Source organism: Trachinotus anak, unplaced genomic scaffold (assembly GCF_046630095.1).
Source record: "Trachinotus anak isolate AG129_WGS33_773 ecotype Australia unplaced genomic scaffold, CSIRO_AGI_Tana_v1 ptg000025l, whole genome shotgun sequence".
Classification (NCBI taxonomy): domain Eukaryota; kingdom Metazoa; phylum Chordata; class Actinopteri; order Carangiformes; family Carangidae; genus Trachinotus; species Trachinotus anak.
Genome location: NW_027273876.1, coordinates 19,602,501 through 19,624,339, shown reverse-complemented (window position 1 = coordinate 19,624,339; position 21,839 = coordinate 19,602,501). Strand labels below are relative to the sequence as shown.

Below are 21,839 nucleotides of genomic sequence, written 5' to 3'. Positions count from 1 at the left end.
TCTGCTACTCTTTTGAACTGTTTCATTCAGTTTAGTACACGCTTGGCACACAGCCTGTATGCAGAAACAGAGCCTAAAAACGAGTCGTCAGGACTTCTGTAACTTTGTGATGTCACAACAAAGCAGTCACCCACCCTCCAGCCTTGCACAATTTGGTTTCTGTTACCTAAAATCTGCTACATTTTTAATCGTTGGCTCAGAAAACAGTCAGCCAATTAGAAGAGAGGAGATGTAAAACTATATTGAGATGGATTAAAACCACAAATATATCTTCTTCTGGATAGCAACACTTGATAAAATATGTAAAATATGTTAAAGACTACATGTGCCAAACACCTCTAATTCAAAGTTAAAGTTCTTAAAGTTCTGTCTGACTGTCAGCCAGTGTCACCGTCAACCATAGAATGATGGTCTGGCAGCTCTGTGCAAAACCAGTTTAAAATGAAGTGATTTAATTGGTTGATGTAGACAAACAGCAGCATTCTGATACACAACTGTGCATAAACTGTGTCACTAAACACAATTTATCGCGACTGCAAATATTCATTTATGGTTACTTAGTACAGTACAAAACACAGCCAGGCTATATCCCTCTCTCTCCAGGGTGTGTGTCTCTTTACTGGACACCGGGGCCCATCGCGATGATGAGGATGATTAATCCGGATATTAAAGTGACACAGTGGCTGGAGTATGAGGCGAGTTGTCGAGTGACTTTCCTTTCAGAGATTTGTCTCTGTGTACTTTACATTCAGCGATCTCCCTTTATGGCCTGCCATATGCTAGCGAGCTAGCACTTTAGCCTGACTTAGCAGAAGCTCCACCTCGAGCCCCTCCGAAGGTGCATTAATCCTGAGTATACTGAATACATTAGCCTGAGCTGGCATTAAGGTAACAACCTCTGGATGACTGTTGTACACACAACCACACAAAGATGCACTCATTCTCACACACAGACACACAAACAATCAGCACACACACTCACTTATTCTACCAGCTGCCCATTAGTCTTGCATTGTTTCCCTCCACCACTGACACAAGCTGATAATACTAGCTTAGATTATTCTCAGCTCAGCAGTTTTAGCACTCCTGGAAGTCATGTGGAAAGCTCTGAAGGTGTTTGTATATGTGTGTGTGTCTGCCTCTGTGGACTGAAAATCTTCTTCCAAGCCCAGTGCCTTTCTACAGGAGGCCAGTGGAATGAGATGATGCGCTCTGATAGCTCCACCTTCTTTCCGCTCATAATGAAGCCATGCTCAATGAGTTTTGACTGAGGAGGTATGCCTTTACATTTCAGTCATACCTTAGCCTAACTAAGAGTAGCATGCATTTACAGATTGACTATTAGAGTAGTTATAAATAAAGGATAGTCTTTGAAAGCTATTTAAAATCTTTGCTCTTGGCCTGTGCAGGTTTGCATTTGTGAACAGTTCTGTGCTAAAAGCAATAAAAAGATGAAATATTACTGTAAAAATAAAAACTGTTTTACTTTTCCTGAAATAATTTGATGAATTTATTGCCGGTCAGGCCGTATTGCACTCTGACTAAATCATCCATAGCTCTTATTTTTTTCTCTGTAAACCGTCATGCATGTTCCTTTCCCTTCCTTCCTGTGTGCATTGCAAAGTCTTTAGGGCATTGGAAGGTTCAGGTAGATGTAGTAGGTACTGGCCTTTAGGGGGGCACCAGTGGTGCTCTGGTTGTCATCCCACAAAAGCTTCATCTGGCTGGGGTGGCTCTTTGGAGAAGCTTCCCCTTGTGGCCTGGAGCTGTGGCTTTCCCGGAGATAGTGGTGCCGAGATGGAACTAAAAATGGACAAACAGTATTTGTGAGATGGAGCGCGAGCTGTTACTGTGCTTTATGAAGCCAAGAGGCAAGATGCTGTTGTTGTTCACTGTAGCACTAACCCGTGAAATAGAGTTCACCCTCCCAGAGATGGCAGTTTACCACTCGCCCATCGGACATGGAGCCAGTTGGATGTTTACAAAGAGAGAGAGAGGTGTAGTCAAATTCAATACAGATGCTGAGATGCACACATACACACACACACACAAACACACACCTTTAAACAAATGCAGCACATGCTTTGTTCCACATAAGCATAGTCGGACTCATTACATTATCATGTTACTCTTTTCATCTCACCTCTTTCACTCCTCACACGTCCCCCTTTTTCTTCCCATCTCAGGTGTTTACAGCAGATCTGATCCCGGAATTATTCCAGGGGTTAATTGTGTCTGACGCCTACAACTTCGCCCTCCCCCCTCGTCACTCTCCGTCTCCATATCCCCACCCTCTCTTTCTTTCTTTTCCTCCATTTCACTTTCAATTACCAAACTGCCACCACCAGGCGTGTAGAAGGGAGAATAAAACACATGCAACCAGGAAAACACACACGGGGCCGTGCGTATGACATGAGAGGGGCTTCATCCATTTATGCATGCCTCATTTAAGTGTTCCTATTGTATGCATCCCCTGGGAGAATGTATGCAGATGGACTGGCAGTGGTGGTGTAAGAGAGTTCCATCACGTATGCACACACACACACACACACACACACATACACACACGCTATAAGCATGAATGCCTATAGCCGATGTTTTGCTGAGGTTGGGGTCTTCCTCCTGTGTGGAGCAACATAAAGATCAGTGGCCATAACACACAACCAAGCATACTGCAGTATATGGCTACAATCAAGCTTTTATGTGGACCTGGCACAATAAACGAGGGCGAGAACTGAAACGGCAATTCTGCATATTGTGGGTCTTCAAAAAGTAAAGATAGTCAACCATAAAGATGGAGATATGTGGGACTGTGAAAATCAGCCACAGGAAAAGAGAGATACGGCTGTCCACAGAATCTTCTCCCGCCCTGGAAACATTTTCTCTTTTCCTCAGAAACCACAGAGAAAGGTATTCTGAGGGCACTGGGAGGTATCTCTATTAGCATGGTGGCATCAATTACACAGATGATCTAGTGTAAAAGGGTTCCAGACGTGTCTGCCTCTTTTGGCAAAAGCTAAACAGGCAATTTCTTTGGACACATACCATTTCAAGTGTAGGCTGTAGGACAGAAGACTCCTCATTCTCTATCTGAATTCAATTGAGACAATAAAGATGCACAGTCACTGTTAATGTTATACCTGTAATATCGATTTTAAATTGCTCTTCGTATAAGGTTGGAGAGATTTAACGTCTTGTCTCACCTGCCCAGCAGCATGTCAGCAGCTGCTGCAGTCCTCCGTCAGTGTCTCCACTGGATCTGTTGAGCCACGGAGCTGCTGTGTGCTCAGAGGCATTTTGGCACGATCTCAAAGTGAAATCATGTTCTAGCAAACACTAGGTGAAAAGCCTAGAAACACACTTCAGATTGCAAATGTGTGCATGAAGCACAGACCGTTATGTGGCTGGTGTCAAACCAGGCTCCAAAGATTTAAATCTCTCTGCAGGTAAATTGCAAGTGTGACCAGATTCTATTTTCTATAAATGTAATGCGGAAATGCTTGTTCACATATTCAGCAAATATCAAATACAGTAAAATGTTCACACACAGCATATTTGTTTTCCATTAACATATCTGATCTCGACGTAAATATCCACCTGCAGTGACTCCAGTAATATTAAACTGCTTTATGGGTCTGTTCAGATTCACAGCTCCTCATTTAGGTTAGGGAAAGATCCTGGTCTGGTTTCACACAGAGAAGGTTCACAGTGACTTCAGATCCACTGTGTTTTTCACATTTAACAAAAATCTTTCCTTTCCCATCTTTCCTGAACCTGGACTCTGGGTTTCATCCCTGGTCTCTGGTGTGACAGTCGTCACCCCAACCACCTCCTGTTGACTCTGCTACTGATTATAAATGCGGTTCATTCATTTAGAAATACGTTGCCTGTGAACATAATCCAAACATTTCCTGCTGTTCTTCTTCTTCTTGCTGTTGTAGTTTAGTTGTATAGGAACATAATTCCTATATTTGCCCTGACAGAAGAATTTTTAGGCCTTGTTCATGTGAAACAGTAGCCAGGTTTCCATAGTAGTTTTGTGCAAAATAAAAGCAACTTCTTAGAAAAGTTGACAAAGCGCAGTTGTGAATGGTGTGTTTCCAATGAGTGATGTCATCTAAATAAAGCTTTGTTTTCTCCTCTTTTCCAATTAAACACGATGACAGATTTACAGTAGTGTGCCTCTCAGTTTCCATTTCAATTATGTGAAATATTGCTTTTTCCAAATGTCTGAAAAACCACCTCATGTGAGCGTGTACATTTTTTTGCGATATTTAAGAGTTTTTTTTCTAAATTAATGCATTTCCATTACTCATCTTTAAGTTCGCAGTTTCACATTGTGCATAAAGTTAATGGAAACCCACCTAATACAGACACCTTCAGTTATTGCAATCAGTCTGCTTGTACAATGCAGACTGATTGCAGGTGCACATTCCTGATAGATTACTTTGTAACATGAATTATGTCTTTCTACTAAGCTGCAACCTCCGGGGCTGAAAAATGAAGCCAACACAATACTGCAGTTCTTCAAATGGCCACTTGAGGCTGAATCCAAAAGTGAGTCATTCCCTGTAGCACACAGCCCCCCACACACCAGAAATAAACATGTTTACAGCCTGGTACAGAAAACAGTTTTGGTCTCAAGGAGTTCATTTCCCTCTTCATGACAGCTGTACAGGGGGTACATTTTTATTTGTCATCTGTTCAAATTTTATTAAGGTGGGTGACAAATTAAAGGAAAAACCAATTAACCATTAACCATTAAGTGTCTTGTGGAGGTGTTGGGCCACCACGTGCCACCTGAACAGCTTCAATGCTGCTTTGCATTGATTCTACAAGTCTCTGGACTCTCCTGGAGGATGAACACCATTCCTCCAAAAGATGTTCCCTCATTTGTTGTTTTGGTGACGTGAAGAGTGTTGTCGTTACTGGTGTTCAACTGTGTTGAAATCTGATGACTGTGAAGGACATAGCACATGATTCATATCATTTTCATACTCATCAAATCATCAGTGACCCCTTGTACGCTATGGATGGGGGTATTCACCGGTTGTCACTGGTTTGTGGTAGGAGGAAAGGTTACATATAGGTGAGACTCATGCGTTTCAACATCTGGTTAGGACGTGTCAATTGAATCAAAAAGTGTAGCGCGTATATTCTTCAAATCCAGATGTGCATTTTGAGTTGGTATACTGTCCAACACTTGTCTTGCTAAGCGTGTGATGTTCTCTTTTTGTCGCAGTCTTCGGCGTTGCAGTATCTCCCAGCAATGTGAGTGCAGAAAGAAAAACTCTCTCTCTTGCCTCATCCTTCTTTTCAACTAAATTTTCTGGTGGCGCTTAGTGAGCTCGGTTCATGTGCAGAACTCACCGTTGTGCATTGCAGATTTACACAGTGGCAACCTTGATGCCCTCCTCATTTATGGCCTCACTATGGAGATGTACAATGACATCCCAAGGTTCAAACCGCACCCCGTCCCATCAAATGTCACTTAAGTAAGGGACAAGCCCCTGATCCCTCATCGTGGCCCTGCAGTTGAGCCTCATTTGCCATCTGGTGAACCACATGGATATACCTAGATCAGCAGGAGCAGTCGTTTACATGTGGCGCGATGAGAGCCTCCTGAAAATTGGTTCTGGTGTTGAATTCATACTTGACATCTTCATCTTCTTGCAAATGAAAAGTAATCAAGGAATGATTGTGGTTAAGCAAAGACGATCCAAAAAGTATACAGAAGCATCATGTTGTCTGTAAAGTGTTCTTAGAGGAAATTAAAAAAAAAGAAAGTCAAATAGGGATCTCATCAGTAGCCGGCATTACCCAGCAGCGTGTACACATCTGAAAATAAAAAGGCCCATTACTCCGAGCGAAGGAGCTCCCAATCTACGAGATTACTGCTGGTGAGGAAGCTGGGTTTCCAGCATTAACAGCTGACATCCTCTCAGCTCAGCTCTCATCATTACCGTAAAACCCAGGCTTCGTGTCCTCGATGCTCCCGTCCCCAGCCGCCCACCCATAAGGAACTTTCACAGCATTTCTTCCCTCAAGCCACAAAGCAAACGGTGATACCCCCTGCTACAGCATAACAACCATCCGTCCCCCCTGCACAAGCAGCTAATGACTCTCTCCCTGCCTCCCAGAGCGGGAGTGATTTCACCAATGACATGATGGATTTTTATAACGCAGCTTTACATCTTTCTTACCTTTTACGGCTTCCTGCATTTTCTTAAATCAACACAAATTGGAAGTAAAGCATTGTGCTCTTTGTGAATATTTATGCATCGTTTTGTTGTTTGTGGCGCTGTATGTTTGTTTTTGTCTGCATTGTCTCTTATTTTGGAGGCTTTACACTTGGTCGTTTTTCATTTTTACGTCCTTCCCATCAGCAATCTTCTCCCACTTTTTTTTTCCTGTGTTTTTATTAGGCTGTCTATCTCCATATACATAATGCACACACTCTTCACTGCATCTGCTCCCTCCCCTGATTTTCATGTTTCCCTTCATTGTTTCTGTTATTTCTTTTCCCCTCCTCATATACTGCTGTATCTTCTCCCTCCAGCTTCTACCCTTCCTTATTTTTCCTGTTCCTTTTCTCACCCATGTTACACCATGCCCACTGAGCGTGCTCTCTTTCCTTCCTTTCTTTCTTTCCCCACACCTTTGTCTCTCTGTTAGTGCCAGTGATAGTCTTGTGGCCATTGTTTGCTGTTATTCATCAGTGACCGTGTGTTTAAAAGGCCTATACTCCCTGTGCACTGGCATTTGGGAGCTCTCATTAACATTTGCTATGTGTTTTAGTAAAGGTGGTGCTAAGATATGTTCGGGCCACCACCATTCATCTTGAGTTTGCAGGGCTGTGGTTCACAAACACCTGCTGGGAGAAGTGCTGCAAAGTCTTAGTTGAGATGGCAATGAGAGAGGATTGTGTATGGGGTTTTACTCGAGGTGGAAAAATACAGGATCCTGGGTTTTCAGATGAAAGACTTGCAAAAGAGAAGTGGGATGTCCTGGGAGGATACCCAAAGAGGATGTCCACAAGGTCAGAAACCTGCCCAATAACTCACCACAAAACGTCTTTTTCCAACAGCTTTCTGACTTTAAATTTGAGAATTTGCATGTAAAACACCAATATGCCAGTATCTGCTTGATATCAGTGGAGAGGTCTCCAGTGTTGGCAGTTCCAGTCACATTTATGTAGAGAGGTGGACAAAGTACACAGCTCCATTACTTGAGTCAAAGCATAGATACTCCTGGTCAAATATTACTCCAATACAAGTGGAATATGTTCAGTTTTACTTGTGTTAAATTACTGGAGTACTTGTTTTTAAAAAAACTTAAGTATTTAAAAGTAATTTTTTTATGTCAATATAATGATGCATTGTTCCACAGTGTATTTACAGAACCTACTGACTGACTGACTGTAGAACCTAGAGAATAAAACGCTTGTACAATATGCTACAAATCCTACTGAACTGGCCATAAGTCATTTAACCAACCATAGTTTCATAAAAACAACAGCTACTACAAGAAGTTTATCTGGATTGGAACAAACATTATCTCGACATGTTTTCCCCAGTTGGAGGATGATTTTTTATTTTTTATTTTTTAGTTTGGTTGTGGTAAATAAAACAAATATTTCACATGAAAGGAATCTTTCTTTATCTCTAAAATTTCAAACACGGACTTAAGATCAGGCCGTGGTGCTCTGGTGAAGAATCTTGCTGTTAGGACACTGCTGACTTCAAACTGAGCTGTTCAAACATGACTGACATCTAACATTTTAGAAAATAACAGCAAAATTCATTCGCTGAATAAAAGCTTTGCTTCAAAGAAATGTCAAAATGTACAATATTTTTCTTTTTAGTGTAGTCAGAAGTTTCCAAAAAAGAATACTCAAGTGAAGTACAGGTACTCTAAAATATACTGAAGAGCAGTACTCAAGGTTTTGGATCCACTCCTCATCCATGTGTGTTGTTTGGAAACTGATCTTTTCTGCTCTGGTCATCAAGGCATGGTGATGTAGCACTGAACAGTTTTACATCAGTTATACTTTTTTTGCTTCATCATCATCATCATCATTCTTTGTTCACCTTTACAGCACTATGACTCATACAACTGTTGTAGGACTACTAATGCCACTACCTCTGCAGCTTCCACAAACCAGCCCACCTCGTAACATCTGACAAACTATCGAGAACAAAATACCAATATGTCTGAAACTGTAGATGACATTAAGCTAATCTAAAAGTTCTCTTTGTCAGCATCACTTGAGGTGCTTGTTTCTGATTTTATAGCCTCTCGCTCTCATTACTGCTCCACAATTTTCTGCCTGAAGAATCTACTTATGGGTCAGCCTTAGAGTCAGCGTTTGGCTGCATCAAGTTAACTATGTATCTTGGGGTTGGGGTTGACTGCCAGACTCATAAAGGTGTTGTTCGGCCTCTCTTTTGTCTTTAATCTCTTTTGCACCATTACATCGTCATAATGGAGTGCTGTAGGAAATTTGTGCAGTGACTGGGTGGGTCCAGAAAAGACATGATCCTTGTTACTGCAGGGTTTCTTTAATTTTGTCTCAGCTAATGAGCAATGATTTTCCAAAAATGACTGCGCTATTGAATCAGATCGATGTAGCTAAGTTCTACTTGAATGAATTTTGATGTAGCTAAGGCATCATACAATAAGTCCCCTGCAGCCTTAGAGGAGGGATATGTGAGTGAAAAATTGGGTTGTACAACCAGGTGGAGCACAGATGATTAAATGGGAAACATTTCCCCATGCAGCATCTCTTCTATCATAATATACCTTTCTGCATTATCTCTGACAACCTCAACCTCGACCGTTAACGGCAGCCGCAGGTGAACCACACCTCAAACTTTTACAACTAAAAATCCATGTCCTGATTCAGCTAGATCTGCTCCCCCTCTTTTCAATAGGTTTCCTGAACCAAGGCCAATTGAACTTTTTTCCTTTTGCTTTGCATGATGTACACCTAAACTGTCACTAATAAATGTGCAAATATCCCTTTACTACCATCAGTGCTCCCAACATTAATCCTTATGTTTGTTGGCAAATTGCGATTTTACTTGTGCAAATGAACATGCATCCAATCTGATTTGTTGCGGCTGTGAACAAATCAGTTATCTCACACAATATGTTCAACAATTCTGAGACAGACAATGAGCAATGTTTTTCTTTTTTCCCATTTTTTTCAGTCTTCCATCTCTGAATCTGTAGATTATTAATAATGCCTGACATCAAATATGATATGGCATTCACAGAGTTACACAAATAATTTGGGAACACAGCTGCCCACCCTCCCCGTGTCTGAATTGTTGAATAATATGATCATATTCTATACTCAACCTGACAAAAAAAAAAGTAATTAATTATCATTTGCATGCAGATGCACTGAAAATGTATCTGCCTTGTATTATGTATGAATTTCTTAATTCATATCTCTTGCATGATGCTTGAACTAAATAAATCACACTCCATATGCAGTATCAGGTCGTGTTATCTGCACAATTTCACAAATGCCACATGTCTGTAGACTGAGAATTTATCATGATGATGTTCCTCTGGTATTTCTTTATTTATTTATTGGTGACATAATGTAACAAAAACAGGTGTGAGGTGGAGGGTACATAGGACATAATGGACAGACATGTAGATTACAACAAAGACAATAACTGTCATAGAGATGATGACAAAATGACAACATGTGATGTCATATGATGTGTATTGTATGATTCTGTAATATGTGTATGTGTTTTTAAATTATATAATCATACTATATGTATCTGTGTTGTGTGATCCTGGGTTGACTGGTTTATGGGGTGTGGCATGATGGCATGTGTGGAGAGAGGGTGAAAAAGAAATTATAGAGGAAATTAATGATTTAACCTGAATATAATTGTAGACAGAATGTAATAATAATAATAATGATAATAATGATAATAATGATATTTATGAGATACCCTGTCAATGTAATATTGATATACTTTATAACTAAAATATATTAATAATATAAAATAATGTGATAGTATGTAGTGATATTAGGACAATTATTTATATTCTTTGTCTAATATAATAATTATAAATAAATTATGACAATAATATAATATAATATCAAATGAGGAGTAAATCCTTTGTTCCCTCTGCCATCAGACTATTTAACATCTCAGCCAAACCGACTAGAATCTAAACTGCATATACAGTATTAATGAGATGCTGGACAATTTGAATTTCCCCAAGGGGATGACTAAAATATCTATCTATCTATCTGTAATATAATATAATATGATATAATGTATTAAATAATAGTATATATTATGTTATGTTGTATTTGTCTTTAAACACTCACATACCAGAACTGTAGCAGTGTTTGACCCATCAGCAAAATGATAGTGTAGCATTCACTGGTAAATGGATAATCAAACAAACTGCATGATGAAACGTGTCATGTTAGAAATGTAGAAATGAGCAACGCTAATGTTCGATAGAAGAGGCTGATTTCAGTTTTTATTAATCTGCCTCTCACACAAACACACAGTATAAATGGCAGTGAAGAAGAGGAGGTGATTATTTTTATCTTCTTGGTCCTAAGAAGCACAATCAGTTATTTCCTCTGTGGCTTCAGTGGATCTGTCTCTCTCACACACACACACACATACACACACACACACACACACACACACACACACTGTTCTGTTAAACACACAGCTCTACCATCAGCCACCTCAAACTGCTCTATTCTTCCTGACCTGTTTCTGTTCTTCTCTTTCTTTCCTTCTTTGCCCCCTTCTTCTTCATTTTCATCTCCCCTCACTTCTTCCTGTCTTCCTCTCCTTCCCCTCTCTCCTCCACTCTTCATTTAATGATTTACTGTTCATCTGGTGACCATAGATTTACCACTCTTCTCCACAAAATCCCACTTTTAACTTTTTGCCGTTCAACTTTCCTGTCTGCATTTCTTCTGTCTCCCACCTTCCCTCCATCTCTAACTCTGTCTCTTCTTCTCTGGCGCAGTGTGATGGGACACAGGAGGCTGCTGTAATTTGATTGGAGGTATTAAAGTTGATTTGATTAACCATGGGCCAAATTACTGGCTGCTTAATGGAATCAGGCCCAGTCACCTGCCAGGGGCCCCTAGTCGAGGTGCTCAGCCCTGACACACACACACATACACACACACATGTAAAGCAGCCCCTTTCCTTGAGCTGATCACTGTTTCACAAGTAGCAGTTGATCAGACAAAGCGGCGATGCTGTAAAAGCTGGGTGGGTCATCGCACCACATCCTTCCTCTCAGTGATACCTGACATCATGTCCTCTGGCCATGTCAGTCAGTCTGCTGCTTTTATTCCTCCCAACCCTTTCTAAATGTTATTTATCCTCCTGCTATTCATTAGAGGCAGCAGCAGCAACAACAGGCGAGGAGACGCTTTTAATTACACTGATGACAGATGAGGTTTTTACAGAGCTCAGACACTGTGGGAACCCGTTTTAGACCAGCACAGGATATATCAGAAGTCTGAGACTTTACAGAGACTTTTGTCATTATTATTATTATTATTATTATTATTATTATTATTACTATATTTTTTATTTTATTTTACTGTTATAATAATAATTATTATAATTATTATTATTATTATTAAACTAGTAGTGATAGGCTTATAAGAGAAAGTGAAAGTCACACCCCTATGTTGAGGACTTATTTTAACCCAAATCACCATCTTTTCCTAAACCTAACCAAGCCATGATCATTTGTAACTGTAACCATGGCAACATAGGTCGGTACACTCAGCATGTTTATTATTGTTACCATGGCAACCAAGGTCCGGTACACCTGCCACCGTAGGGTCACTGTGTCAGGAGATGCTCCCATCGGTCGTATCAGAGGGTTGGAAAAATTACCTGCGTGGTTGTTCAGGTCGGAGGACTGAATATACACAGGTTATTATTGGAGAGTTTGTAACTGATGTTGCCGTCTATCCTCAAAACAAACAATGTGATAAAAATGTTAAATTTAATCAATCAAAGTACAAAACTGGAAACAGCACAACAGTGACTGTAATATACATAAAAGTAGAAATCAAATGATCTGAAGCTTCTAATACAATGAAGAAGTATGAGCAACATAAAGGGCATAGCAACTGCAGTCTGCAAGCACACACACTATACAGCAGAAAGAAGAGAAGTTTTACACACCGCCTAGTTCACACACACACACACACACACACTGCTATGTTACTATGCACTTATGACTATAGTGTGTTCCTGTTATCACCTGTTTCATCAGCCTTCGGTGAATTTGATCTTCACATGGCATTGTCCACAATCCAGTCAAACATCTGTCTTCTTGTTCATTCTCGGAGGATGATGATGATGAGGATGATGAAGCTGAAGATGAGGATGAATTTCTTTCTGCCTCAAGATGTCTGATGGATGCTGCTGCATGTCCCAGATAGGTTTTATCATTTTGAGCTTGAAGAACGAGCTCTCGGCTCCCACAGCTGTGACAGTGATTGACAAAAATAGCAGAAATAGCTGTGCTGACCTCACTGAAGCTGACCAATCACTGGACGTCCAGTGGGGTTGGATATATGTGTTTTTTTATTTTTGCCAAGATTCAGTAACACTGACTAATGCCTTGCTGCACATTTTTCTCTGTACCTCTGGAGTAATATTGAAGTATCTGTTCGAATAAATGTAAGCCAGTAAAAACGTCTTTACACCAACACTAATATTATTATGTGTGTGTTTGTGGTGTGTGTTTGCACGTGTGTGTGTGTGTTAAGAAGGATAAATATATCTGCTGTGGACATTTTGTCTATATTTGTTAAATTATGTGTTCATATGTCTGCTTTTGCTGCGAGTGGAGGGGAAGATGAAAAGTGTATTATCCATTGTGTTGACAGCTAATTATCTGTTTGCTATTGTTTGCTGAATGAACTCCATCATTATTGTGAATGGATTCATTACTGTTTCACACTCTGTTCCCCATCGAAACCTTTTTTTTCCTTTTATCTCATCTTTAATCTTCTTTTTCTCTACATCATCTCAACCTTATTGGTGATTATTTTTTCTTCTCTTCTCTGTATTTATCTCTCTTCAAATTGTCTTTTCTCTTTTCTGTTGCACTTATTTCTTTTTTTCCTTTTTTCCTCTGTAGATTTTTTATTACCAAGCTTGAAAATGAAAATAAACCTTTCTTTCCTTCTTTCAGACTCTCTCTCTCTCTCTCTCTCTCTCTAACACACACATACACAACCACTGGAGGGATTAGAACTATAGATCAGATTAATGCCAACCATTTAAGAGACGCTCACATACACAGTCACTGATGTCCTTTGCTTGCCGCATGCATTTTTAATCAGAACAGGCCTCGCTCCAACATTACACCCCATTAATTACCATAATACAGCAGTGAGGAGTCAGAGGTGTGCCCCGCCTCCATCCCACCAGCACCAACAAGCGCCGCCATCACAGCTGCTGTTTGGCTATGGGAGCACCTCCCCCCAAAAAGTCATTTTTCATTTTTCCATTTTTCTTTTTCTCTCTTTTTTTTTTTTTTTTTTGCTGTGTCTTGGGATTACAACTCTGCGACTGTGTGTGTGTGTGTGTGTGTAGACACACATCATGACAGTGCTGCAGCAGCTCCAGATGTTGATGTGATTTCAGATAGACTGTATTACACGAGTGTCAGTCTCTGTAGCCTGTGGCTGTGGTCACTGATGGGCTGGGTGAAATATTATTTCCTTTGATAAAACTGTTTCATCTTTGGATTATGAACTCACTGTCACTGTGGTTGTAGATGAATCATCACAAGTGATCAGGAGTTATCTCTGAGCAAGTTTCCATCTAAATGGAAAAATCCTACATTTGTGCTCTACATCTACCCTAAGAGAATAAGGATATCTTTAAAATGTTCTTGATTTAATATAATATACTGTAATGAACTGTGAGCTGCTGCTGTGACAGCTGAAAATCAGTCGGACTTATAGATGACACAGTCATGTGTAACTGGCCATTTAAACCCTCCAGTGTCAACTAATGGAATAAAAAACACATTAGGGGAAATCTTCAAATGCAAAATGAATAAATAAGTAAATGAGAACCAAACACACAGATTTAATAAATGCAGTTTAGTAAAGCTGATGTATAACTGTACTTAAGACTGGAGAAAAACTCGGCACAACTCAACAGCACAACAAACAGCAGCATTTAAAAAGAGCATAAAGTTTAATCAACACTTTTTAAAACGATTTCAACTAAATCTGAACATTAGAACATTTGTTAAGGCAGAATTCACTGTGTGTTATTTTATAATGTAGCACATAAACAGCTTGTGTTCTAAAATAAGTCAAACTTGATTTCCTTTAAGACTCAGACTCAGTTTTCACACAGGTGAATAATTTCGTTCTCCTGAGTGAACACTGAAAACTGCAGTGCAACATCCTGCTGCAGCTTCATCCACATACTGCACCGTGTTTTCTGTCTGAGCTACACCTCTGTCTGCTCATCTACACAGGAATCACTGGTGGTGTAAACCGTCAGGCCTCTGTCTCATCTCTCTCTGGATCGTTTGCTTCAAACAACCTGTGTTTGATGTTAAAATGTGTCTTTGATGGATAACCTTTCCCTCCCTGTTCTCTGCTTGTCCAACAGGGCAGCACAAAGGTCCATTCTTTCAGACCAGCCGGTTGTACATGGAGACCCCCAGTTGGGCAGGTCAGTGTGTGTGTGTGTGTGTGTGTGTGTGTGTGTGTCTTGTTTTGTTGCAGACACTCACCACATCTGTGCATATGTTCCCACATCCAGTGGGTTCACTGATACATGCACTCAGACATCAGCTACCCGGGACGTGTGTGTGTGTGTGTGTGTGTGTGGGTAGCTGGCTGTCTTTGTGAGTGTGTGTGTGCAGATAGAGAGAGAGAGAGAGAGAATGTGCTGACTGCAGTGCTTTGGTTCTGGGCATGCCCATTAGAAGTGGCTATAAATCCTGAGCGCAGTGCTCTCACTGTGTCAGCAGTCCAGCCAATGAATGGATATTAAACGCCACAAAAAAGTCTCTTTAATTCTGCTGCTCCTGCTGCGCCGCTGCACACTCCATGTCTATCTATCTATCTATCTATCTATCTATCTATCTATCTATAAATAACCACAACATATTCAGCTCTGCCAGGCTTGTTTTTGTGTCTTTCTATCTTTCATGCCTCTATTTTTCAGCGTTAGCATCAATGAAATACTCGTCATCTTGGTCTTTTAATCTGAAATCCTGGCCTGTGCATGCTTCTGCTTGTTTTTTATCACACAAGGCTGCAAAGTTGCTACAAAGTGAATGTGTACATGGAGATTTCTAGATTGCTCTCTGGTGCGCAGCGTTCAGTGGCAGTTGTTAATCATGCAGAGGTAATCTGAATATGCCGGTGCCTTCTGTTAAAGTGTTGACTGACTGTCTGGTGTTGAATGAACTTGCTGTTGCTTTTTTGGATCCTTAAACACAAAAGTGTTTTGCTGTTATGTTTCCCAGTTTCCGCTGCGTGCATGGTGAGTTTTAGTGCAAACTCGTAAATGCTGGCTGTAAACGCTCCGGTCCTAATGTTACCCTGCACGCTGCCCCCCCACACCCCACCCCTCCATCACAGCCCCCACCCGTGCAACTCACTGCTCACTTCCAAACCTCCGTGCAGCTCGATCATAAAAAATGTATTATTATTTCGATTAAATTTGAGCTTCTGAAGTGTGACCCTGGCTGTAGGTGTGGCCATCTGTCCTCCTGGCACATCAATACCAATCTAATAGCAGGAGGAAAGATCAATCACAACCAGCTTAGATCTGTGGACGTATACACAGCCCGCGTGGTTCCTCTGCAGGCTCTGCACCAGCCCCCAGCCCCCTGTATAAAATCCATTGTGTGTACCTCTGAGTGCTTCACACTGGTTTCAGCGCGTTGTGTGTTGGGCTTTTTTTTTTTTTTTTGGCTTTGCCAGATCGTACTGCACAGACCATAGGGCTGATGATTGGAAAGCTGTATTGTGGACGTACATTAAAAACATGCATTAAATTATCATTAGAAAAGACGATGAACTGAGCATCAGAGAGCAAAATACACCAGAGTAGAAATCAGTTTAATCAACACATGCCACGAAGGAGTGACAGGAATTTATAATACACATAATACGATGAAGGCACACACACACACACACACACACACACACACACACACAGTTCCTCCTCCCTTTCCATAATATCAATTACAGCTTGGCCTGGTTCAGCCTCTATCAGTGTTCGTCAACAGGCCTCCAGGCCCAATCAAGGCTCTGCAGCCCAATTACACTGACACGGCAGCTAATTGGAAAGTTGTGCGTGGTTTAAAGAGATGATCATTGTTGGAGAGAGTCATGGCTCCTTTGAAGCTCAGTGATGAGATTTGTGTTGGTGATGTTGTTGTGTTTGATGTGTGTATGTGGCCAACATCAACCTTTTTATTGAACTCTTGTATCAAGAACAGTCTGGTTATTATTCTTCATTATTTTTATACCATTTGGAATTTAATAGAATTATTCTATTTCATTGATTTGTCCATCCTTTCTACCAGTTATAGCTTCTTTTTTTTTAACTCTGCAGACACATGGTGACACTGCTGGCCACACCTTTGTGAGTTGGCATCACAACAAAAAAAAAAAAAACACTGGTTTGAATCAAGTCCAGTTTAAACCAAATGAACTAAATCAGTGATTTGGTGTAAAGTGATATGCTGGCAGCCAGAGGGTGGAGTTTACTTCTAGGCTCTAACAACCACTTCTAGATCCCACCTCCGTCTCTGCAGGTGCCCTGACCACTGATCTGCAGTTATTAGGATAAACAGACGCATCTCTTCACTGATTTCCTAAACATTTGCACTGCCCACAATGTTTTTCCTCCTGACTGTAAAGTGCAACATCAGCTATGTCACATAGCATCATGTTATTTGATGTGGAGCACACAGAAAATAGCCCTATCCTGATGAGTCCAGTTGCTGCAGATGTGTGGACGTACAAAAGCTGTTTTCACATATGAGAATGTCCAGATCTGCTTCTCTGGACATCGCCCATTCACACATGCTGCACACACCCGGGGTCAGAGGTGTTCTCACCTACTGGAAATATTCAGTTTTGTTGGTGTGGTGTTGGGATGGCGCCTGGGTCGAGCGAGCAGGAGAAATGACAGAAGCAGCATGGCCGCTCACTTACACAGACTCTGTTCTGGCAGAATGACATCAGTTTAATGTCCGGTTCAACTGAGTCAGACATTTGCCTTGACACAATCAGCTCCACCAGGTGATGCATAGATAAGTTCAGTGCCTGTGTGGAAGTGAAAGCAATGTGTGTGGGAGTTTTGGTGCATATGGCATCTTTGTGGACTGTGATGTAAATGCTATTACACAGATTTCCACTTTGTCGAGAGCAGCCTGAAACCCTGAGGAGGTATGAATATTTGTATTGTATTACTTAAAAATTTTCATATATAGCTTTTTTCCAGCTTTGAGTGTAGACAGAAATCCTGAGTGTATTTTCAAGGTTTAAAGTTTCAATTGGCAAACTGAAAAAAAAAAAAAAAACTAGAATCACTGCTGTGTGGTTGTCTGCCTCCGCCACTCAGACTAGTTTCAAGTTTCATCCCTGTTTCCTCAGAATCATATAAAATATTAACCATTTGTGTGAAATTTTGTCATAATTGTGTGTGTTTTGTGCAATCACACTGACCTTGACCTTTGACCTTTGACCACCAAAATCTAATCCATGAGTCCAAGGGAACATTTGTGCCAAATTTGAAGAAGTTCCCTCAAGGTGATATATGAGATATTGCATTCATAAGAATGGGACAGAACCTGAAAACATAATAATAATAATAATAAAAGAATAAATTGTGGTTTGTGAAAAATCTGGTAATTGTTGTGGTTCCTGGTTCTAGCTCAAACACAAAATAACACAGACTTATCTCTTGTAAATGCAGCATCTCAACAGTCAAATATTTGTCCTTATTTTTAGGTTTTTGGTGAAGCTGCTCGTCCCCCAGACACCAACATTTCAGGATCACACACAAACTACACATGTAATCTAATGTAAACAGCAGTCTCTCCTCCAGTGATTAATCGTGCACTGTTCCCATCCACACCCTTCAGCTGTGGTGAGTTCCCTAAACAAGTGTACTTCTCCACCACCCCTGTAAAGCTTCATGAAGCTTGTCTTTGCAAAATTATCCAATTAAGTGGAGGGTCTTCTGCTGCCCAGAGGTTAATGGAAGCTCTTGTTCCTCTAGTTGGGAAATTAATCTCTCTCTTAGAGTTACTTTACATTTGTCACATATTTGTCATCAGCTCAGGACAGGTTTTACAGTGTACGCTGGAAAACTGAACATGGACAAAGACGAGACAGAGGCTTAATCCAACCAGAGAAGCATTCAGCACAATGACTATTGACTGATGATTGATCCCAGGACACACAAACTAATTCAAACTGTACCTGTGGTGCTGATTGCCCTGTGCTGATTGCTCCGTGCTGACTGGTGAAATTCGACCCCGTAGTCATTTGTTAATGTTAGTGAAGCTGTGAAAGTTTGTTTCCTCTTCGTTAAAAATTCAAGCTCGGCCTTAATGGTGATAGCACAAAGCAGCCAGTGAGCTGTTAAAGCCACCCTTACATTATTAACACAGATACACACACTACCATACTAAACAGGACAGAGTGCTGTGATGATGTTCTAACTGACACACACACACACACACAAATATATATATATATATATATATATATATATATATATATATTGATAATTGTACAATGCAAACACCTTCAGTCCAGTGACTGGGTGATGCATGTGCAAATACTCATTTCGCAGCAAAGGGTGAAAAGGCTCAATAGACACAAACTGTGATCATTGTGGATTCATTAGCTTCCACACACAAACTACACAGACAGAGAGAGAGAGAGAGAGAGAGAGAGAGAGAGAGAGAGAGAGAGAGCTCAGGGGTGTGAATGACAAAAGTTCGCTTTGTATTTGTTAAAGTGATGTCCAGTGTCTCTGAGCTGCTTTTAACACTCCCAGAAAGGCCATTACAATTAAAGGAGAGCTGGCCAGAATGAAGGGGAAATGGAGAAGAGTGTGATGAGAGTAAAAGAGGAATGTCAGCACAAAAGCTGGTCGAGAAGCTTTTAGCCTCTCTCCGCGGGAGTAATGTCCAATTACTGCTCTGTTTGAGGCCGCCGCTCCGCGCCGTCATCAGCGCACACGCACCAGGTTATGGCCCCTGCAATGGGCCGATTGTCAGCTGTCATGGATCACAATCAACCGGCGAGTCCCCGGGGCCATCCGGAGGAGCGCGGCGTTTCACAATGAATATTCATGTTGTTTTACTGGTTATAATAGGCCGGAGAACGCTCGGGCAGTGAGCAGCAAACATCATGAATAAATCCCCCCCCCCCCCCTTCACACCTTCAGCGGCGCACTCAGACAAGCTCAGCGCTGTTTCTCAACACTGCACGTAATATCTTTGTGCGCCGTGAGCTGCAGTTCTATATTTGTCTCTCCTGAGTTTTAAAAGAAGGAGAATAGATAACAGCGTGTGCAGTAGATGCGTTTCATTTCCTCTGACTATGACCAGCAGGTGGTACCAGATGTTTAACTTTCCTGTCTTCTTCCTCTCTGTCGTTGCACCACTTTGTAGAAATGCTGCGTTGAAACACGTCACAGCAGTGAATCTTGCTTCTGGTGCTGCTGATTGAAATAAGTACAGACTGCCCCCCTGTTGGCTGAGACTGGTCTCCAGTCTGCAGTCTCTGGATCCCTCTGTAATCAACAGAGTCAAAGGAAAGAAAAAGACATTTGTTTTTAAAATGTATCTTTCTCAGCATGACAAGAGGACTTGCATCAGTTTTTTTTTCCATGATTCTCATTTGACCTCAGCTTGAATAGTTGCATTTTTTTTCTTTTATTATCTAAAATGTGATCGTTTGTATAGCTTATAGCACTTATGTATAAATAGTAGTGTAAAAGCAACAAACATGAATTAGCACTGAATCATTTTTAATATACTCATCATGAACACCACAGGTTGTATTTTCATGGTTTCATGGTTTTTATTATTACCACTGGTTTTAACATTTTAGCCAACAGGGTCATTCTGGAGATCTGAGGACCCAGTGACATTACTGAAACATAGTCCAGTCTGTCAGTCAGTCAGTCAGTAACACAACTGTTCACTCACACAGGTTTTGAACCAATCTTCTGTTTATCCCATTCGTCCAAGCCAGTAATATGGAAATGAATTTACTGGAACAACCAGTCCTCCAACCTGAACAACCATACAGGTCGTTTATTCCAACCCTGTGATACCACCCATGGAGTGTCTCCTGAAATAGCGCCCCTACGGCGGCAGGCATACCAGCCGTTGGTTGTCATGGTTACAATGTGCCAACAGTGTGCATAACAGACCTTTGTCAAAATGGCTATAACAATAAACAGTCATGGGTTGGTTAGGTTTGGGAAAAGATGGTGATTTGGGTTAAAATAAGTACTTCCTCAACGTTAGATGATCTTTGTTATGGTTACAATTACAATAATAACAATGAACAGTCATGGATAAGAGAAACAACCCAAACTGCTACTTTCACATGGGAATCGAACACCGCTCTCCTGTGTTTTGTTGACCCATCCATCCACTTCAACCTCCTCCTGACGTGGACTTTGTCGTTCTATAAATTACGTCACCGCACTTTTCTCTTTCAACAAAACCTAACTACGGGTCATAATGACCTGCTCCATAGACGACCCGTGGGCTCATTTTTTACAGGACAGTCTCCAAACTCTCAATCTCAAAATGTCCCTTGTCATCATCGATTTCTTACAAAAAACTCTGGAGGTCAAAGTTCAACACAGAAGTCACTTTGCAAAATCTAATGGAAATATATGATAAAACTGGAGGTTTTCTCTGTCTGAATTATTTGTTATTCATGTTACTCAGTTCCCGTCTAGTGATGTCATAGTGATACAATAGATGGTGTAAAAAAAACGGGTTCTCCTTTTCAGACACAAATAGAGCCTCCAAATATCTTCTACTGCATACACATACACACACAGACACATATACACAGGCACACACATCCAGTGATGAATCACTCCCAAATAACTTCACCATTTTTTATTTCCAACCATCCTTTACAAGTGTGATTGTGTATTTGTCCACAGATGAAACACCAGGACGCAGTTCCCTAAAATCGGAGCTACAAATAAAATCAATAAATAAATAGAATCAAGACATCAGTCGTTTGTGATCGTTCTTGTGTCACATGTTTCAGTTCATTATGTGCTGACACACACTCACACACACAATCATGCTGCAGTCCATCGCAGCAACATGCTGAGGCTGCTTGTTGCAGACAGTCACCTGTTTAATGATCAGCAGCAGGACAGGGTCATAAATGTCTGTGTGTGTGTGTGTGTGTGTGTGTGTGTATGTGTGTGTGTGTGTGTGTGTGTGCGCGCGTGCTGTTTGTTCTAATTCAGATTCCATCTCAGTGGTAAAAATATCCACATTTGTAATTAGTTAGAAAATATTACATTGAAAATGTTCAACAGCTGTTGTCACATCCTCAGGTCAGACACTTCCATCCTTCCCTCTCCTCCATAACTACCCAGCCTCCCTCTCTCCTCTCTTTCTGTGCCTCTCTCTCTCTTTTTATTCTCTCATTCATCATGTTGACAACAGCACAGCTACTTTTGTGAAATGGAGAAAAATGTTTAAGTCAGCTTTTCTCTGTCTCTCCCTGCCTCCCTCCCTCCCTCTCTCCATCC

At 40.9% G+C, this 21,839-nt stretch overlaps 1 protein-coding gene and 1 long non-coding RNA gene across 6 annotated transcripts in view; one reads left to right on the top strand and one right to left on the bottom strand.

Moving 5' to 3' along the window:
- rbfox3a (RNA binding fox-1 homolog 3a) overlaps positions 1-21,839 on the top strand; it is a 563,670-nt gene that overhangs the window by 265,002 nt on the left and 276,829 nt on the right. For all 5 annotated transcript variants that reach the window (XM_071463611.1, XM_071463610.1, XM_071463609.1 and 2 more), the window contains exon 4: positions 14,673-14,735. In XM_071463611.1, coding sequence (XP_071319712.1) covers positions 14,714-14,735 — 22 coding nt within the window. In that variant the 5' untranslated portion in view covers positions 14,673-14,713. The remainder of the gene's footprint in view (positions 1-14,672; positions 14,736-21,839) is intronic.
- On the bottom strand, positions 2,478-3,426 carry LOC139608373 (uncharacterized). The gene is made up of 3 exons (XR_011685013.1): positions 3,204-3,426; positions 3,046-3,090; positions 2,478-2,622 (listed from the first exon to the last, which is right to left on the bottom strand). It is a non-coding gene; the product is annotated as an uncharacterized lncRNA (long non-coding RNA).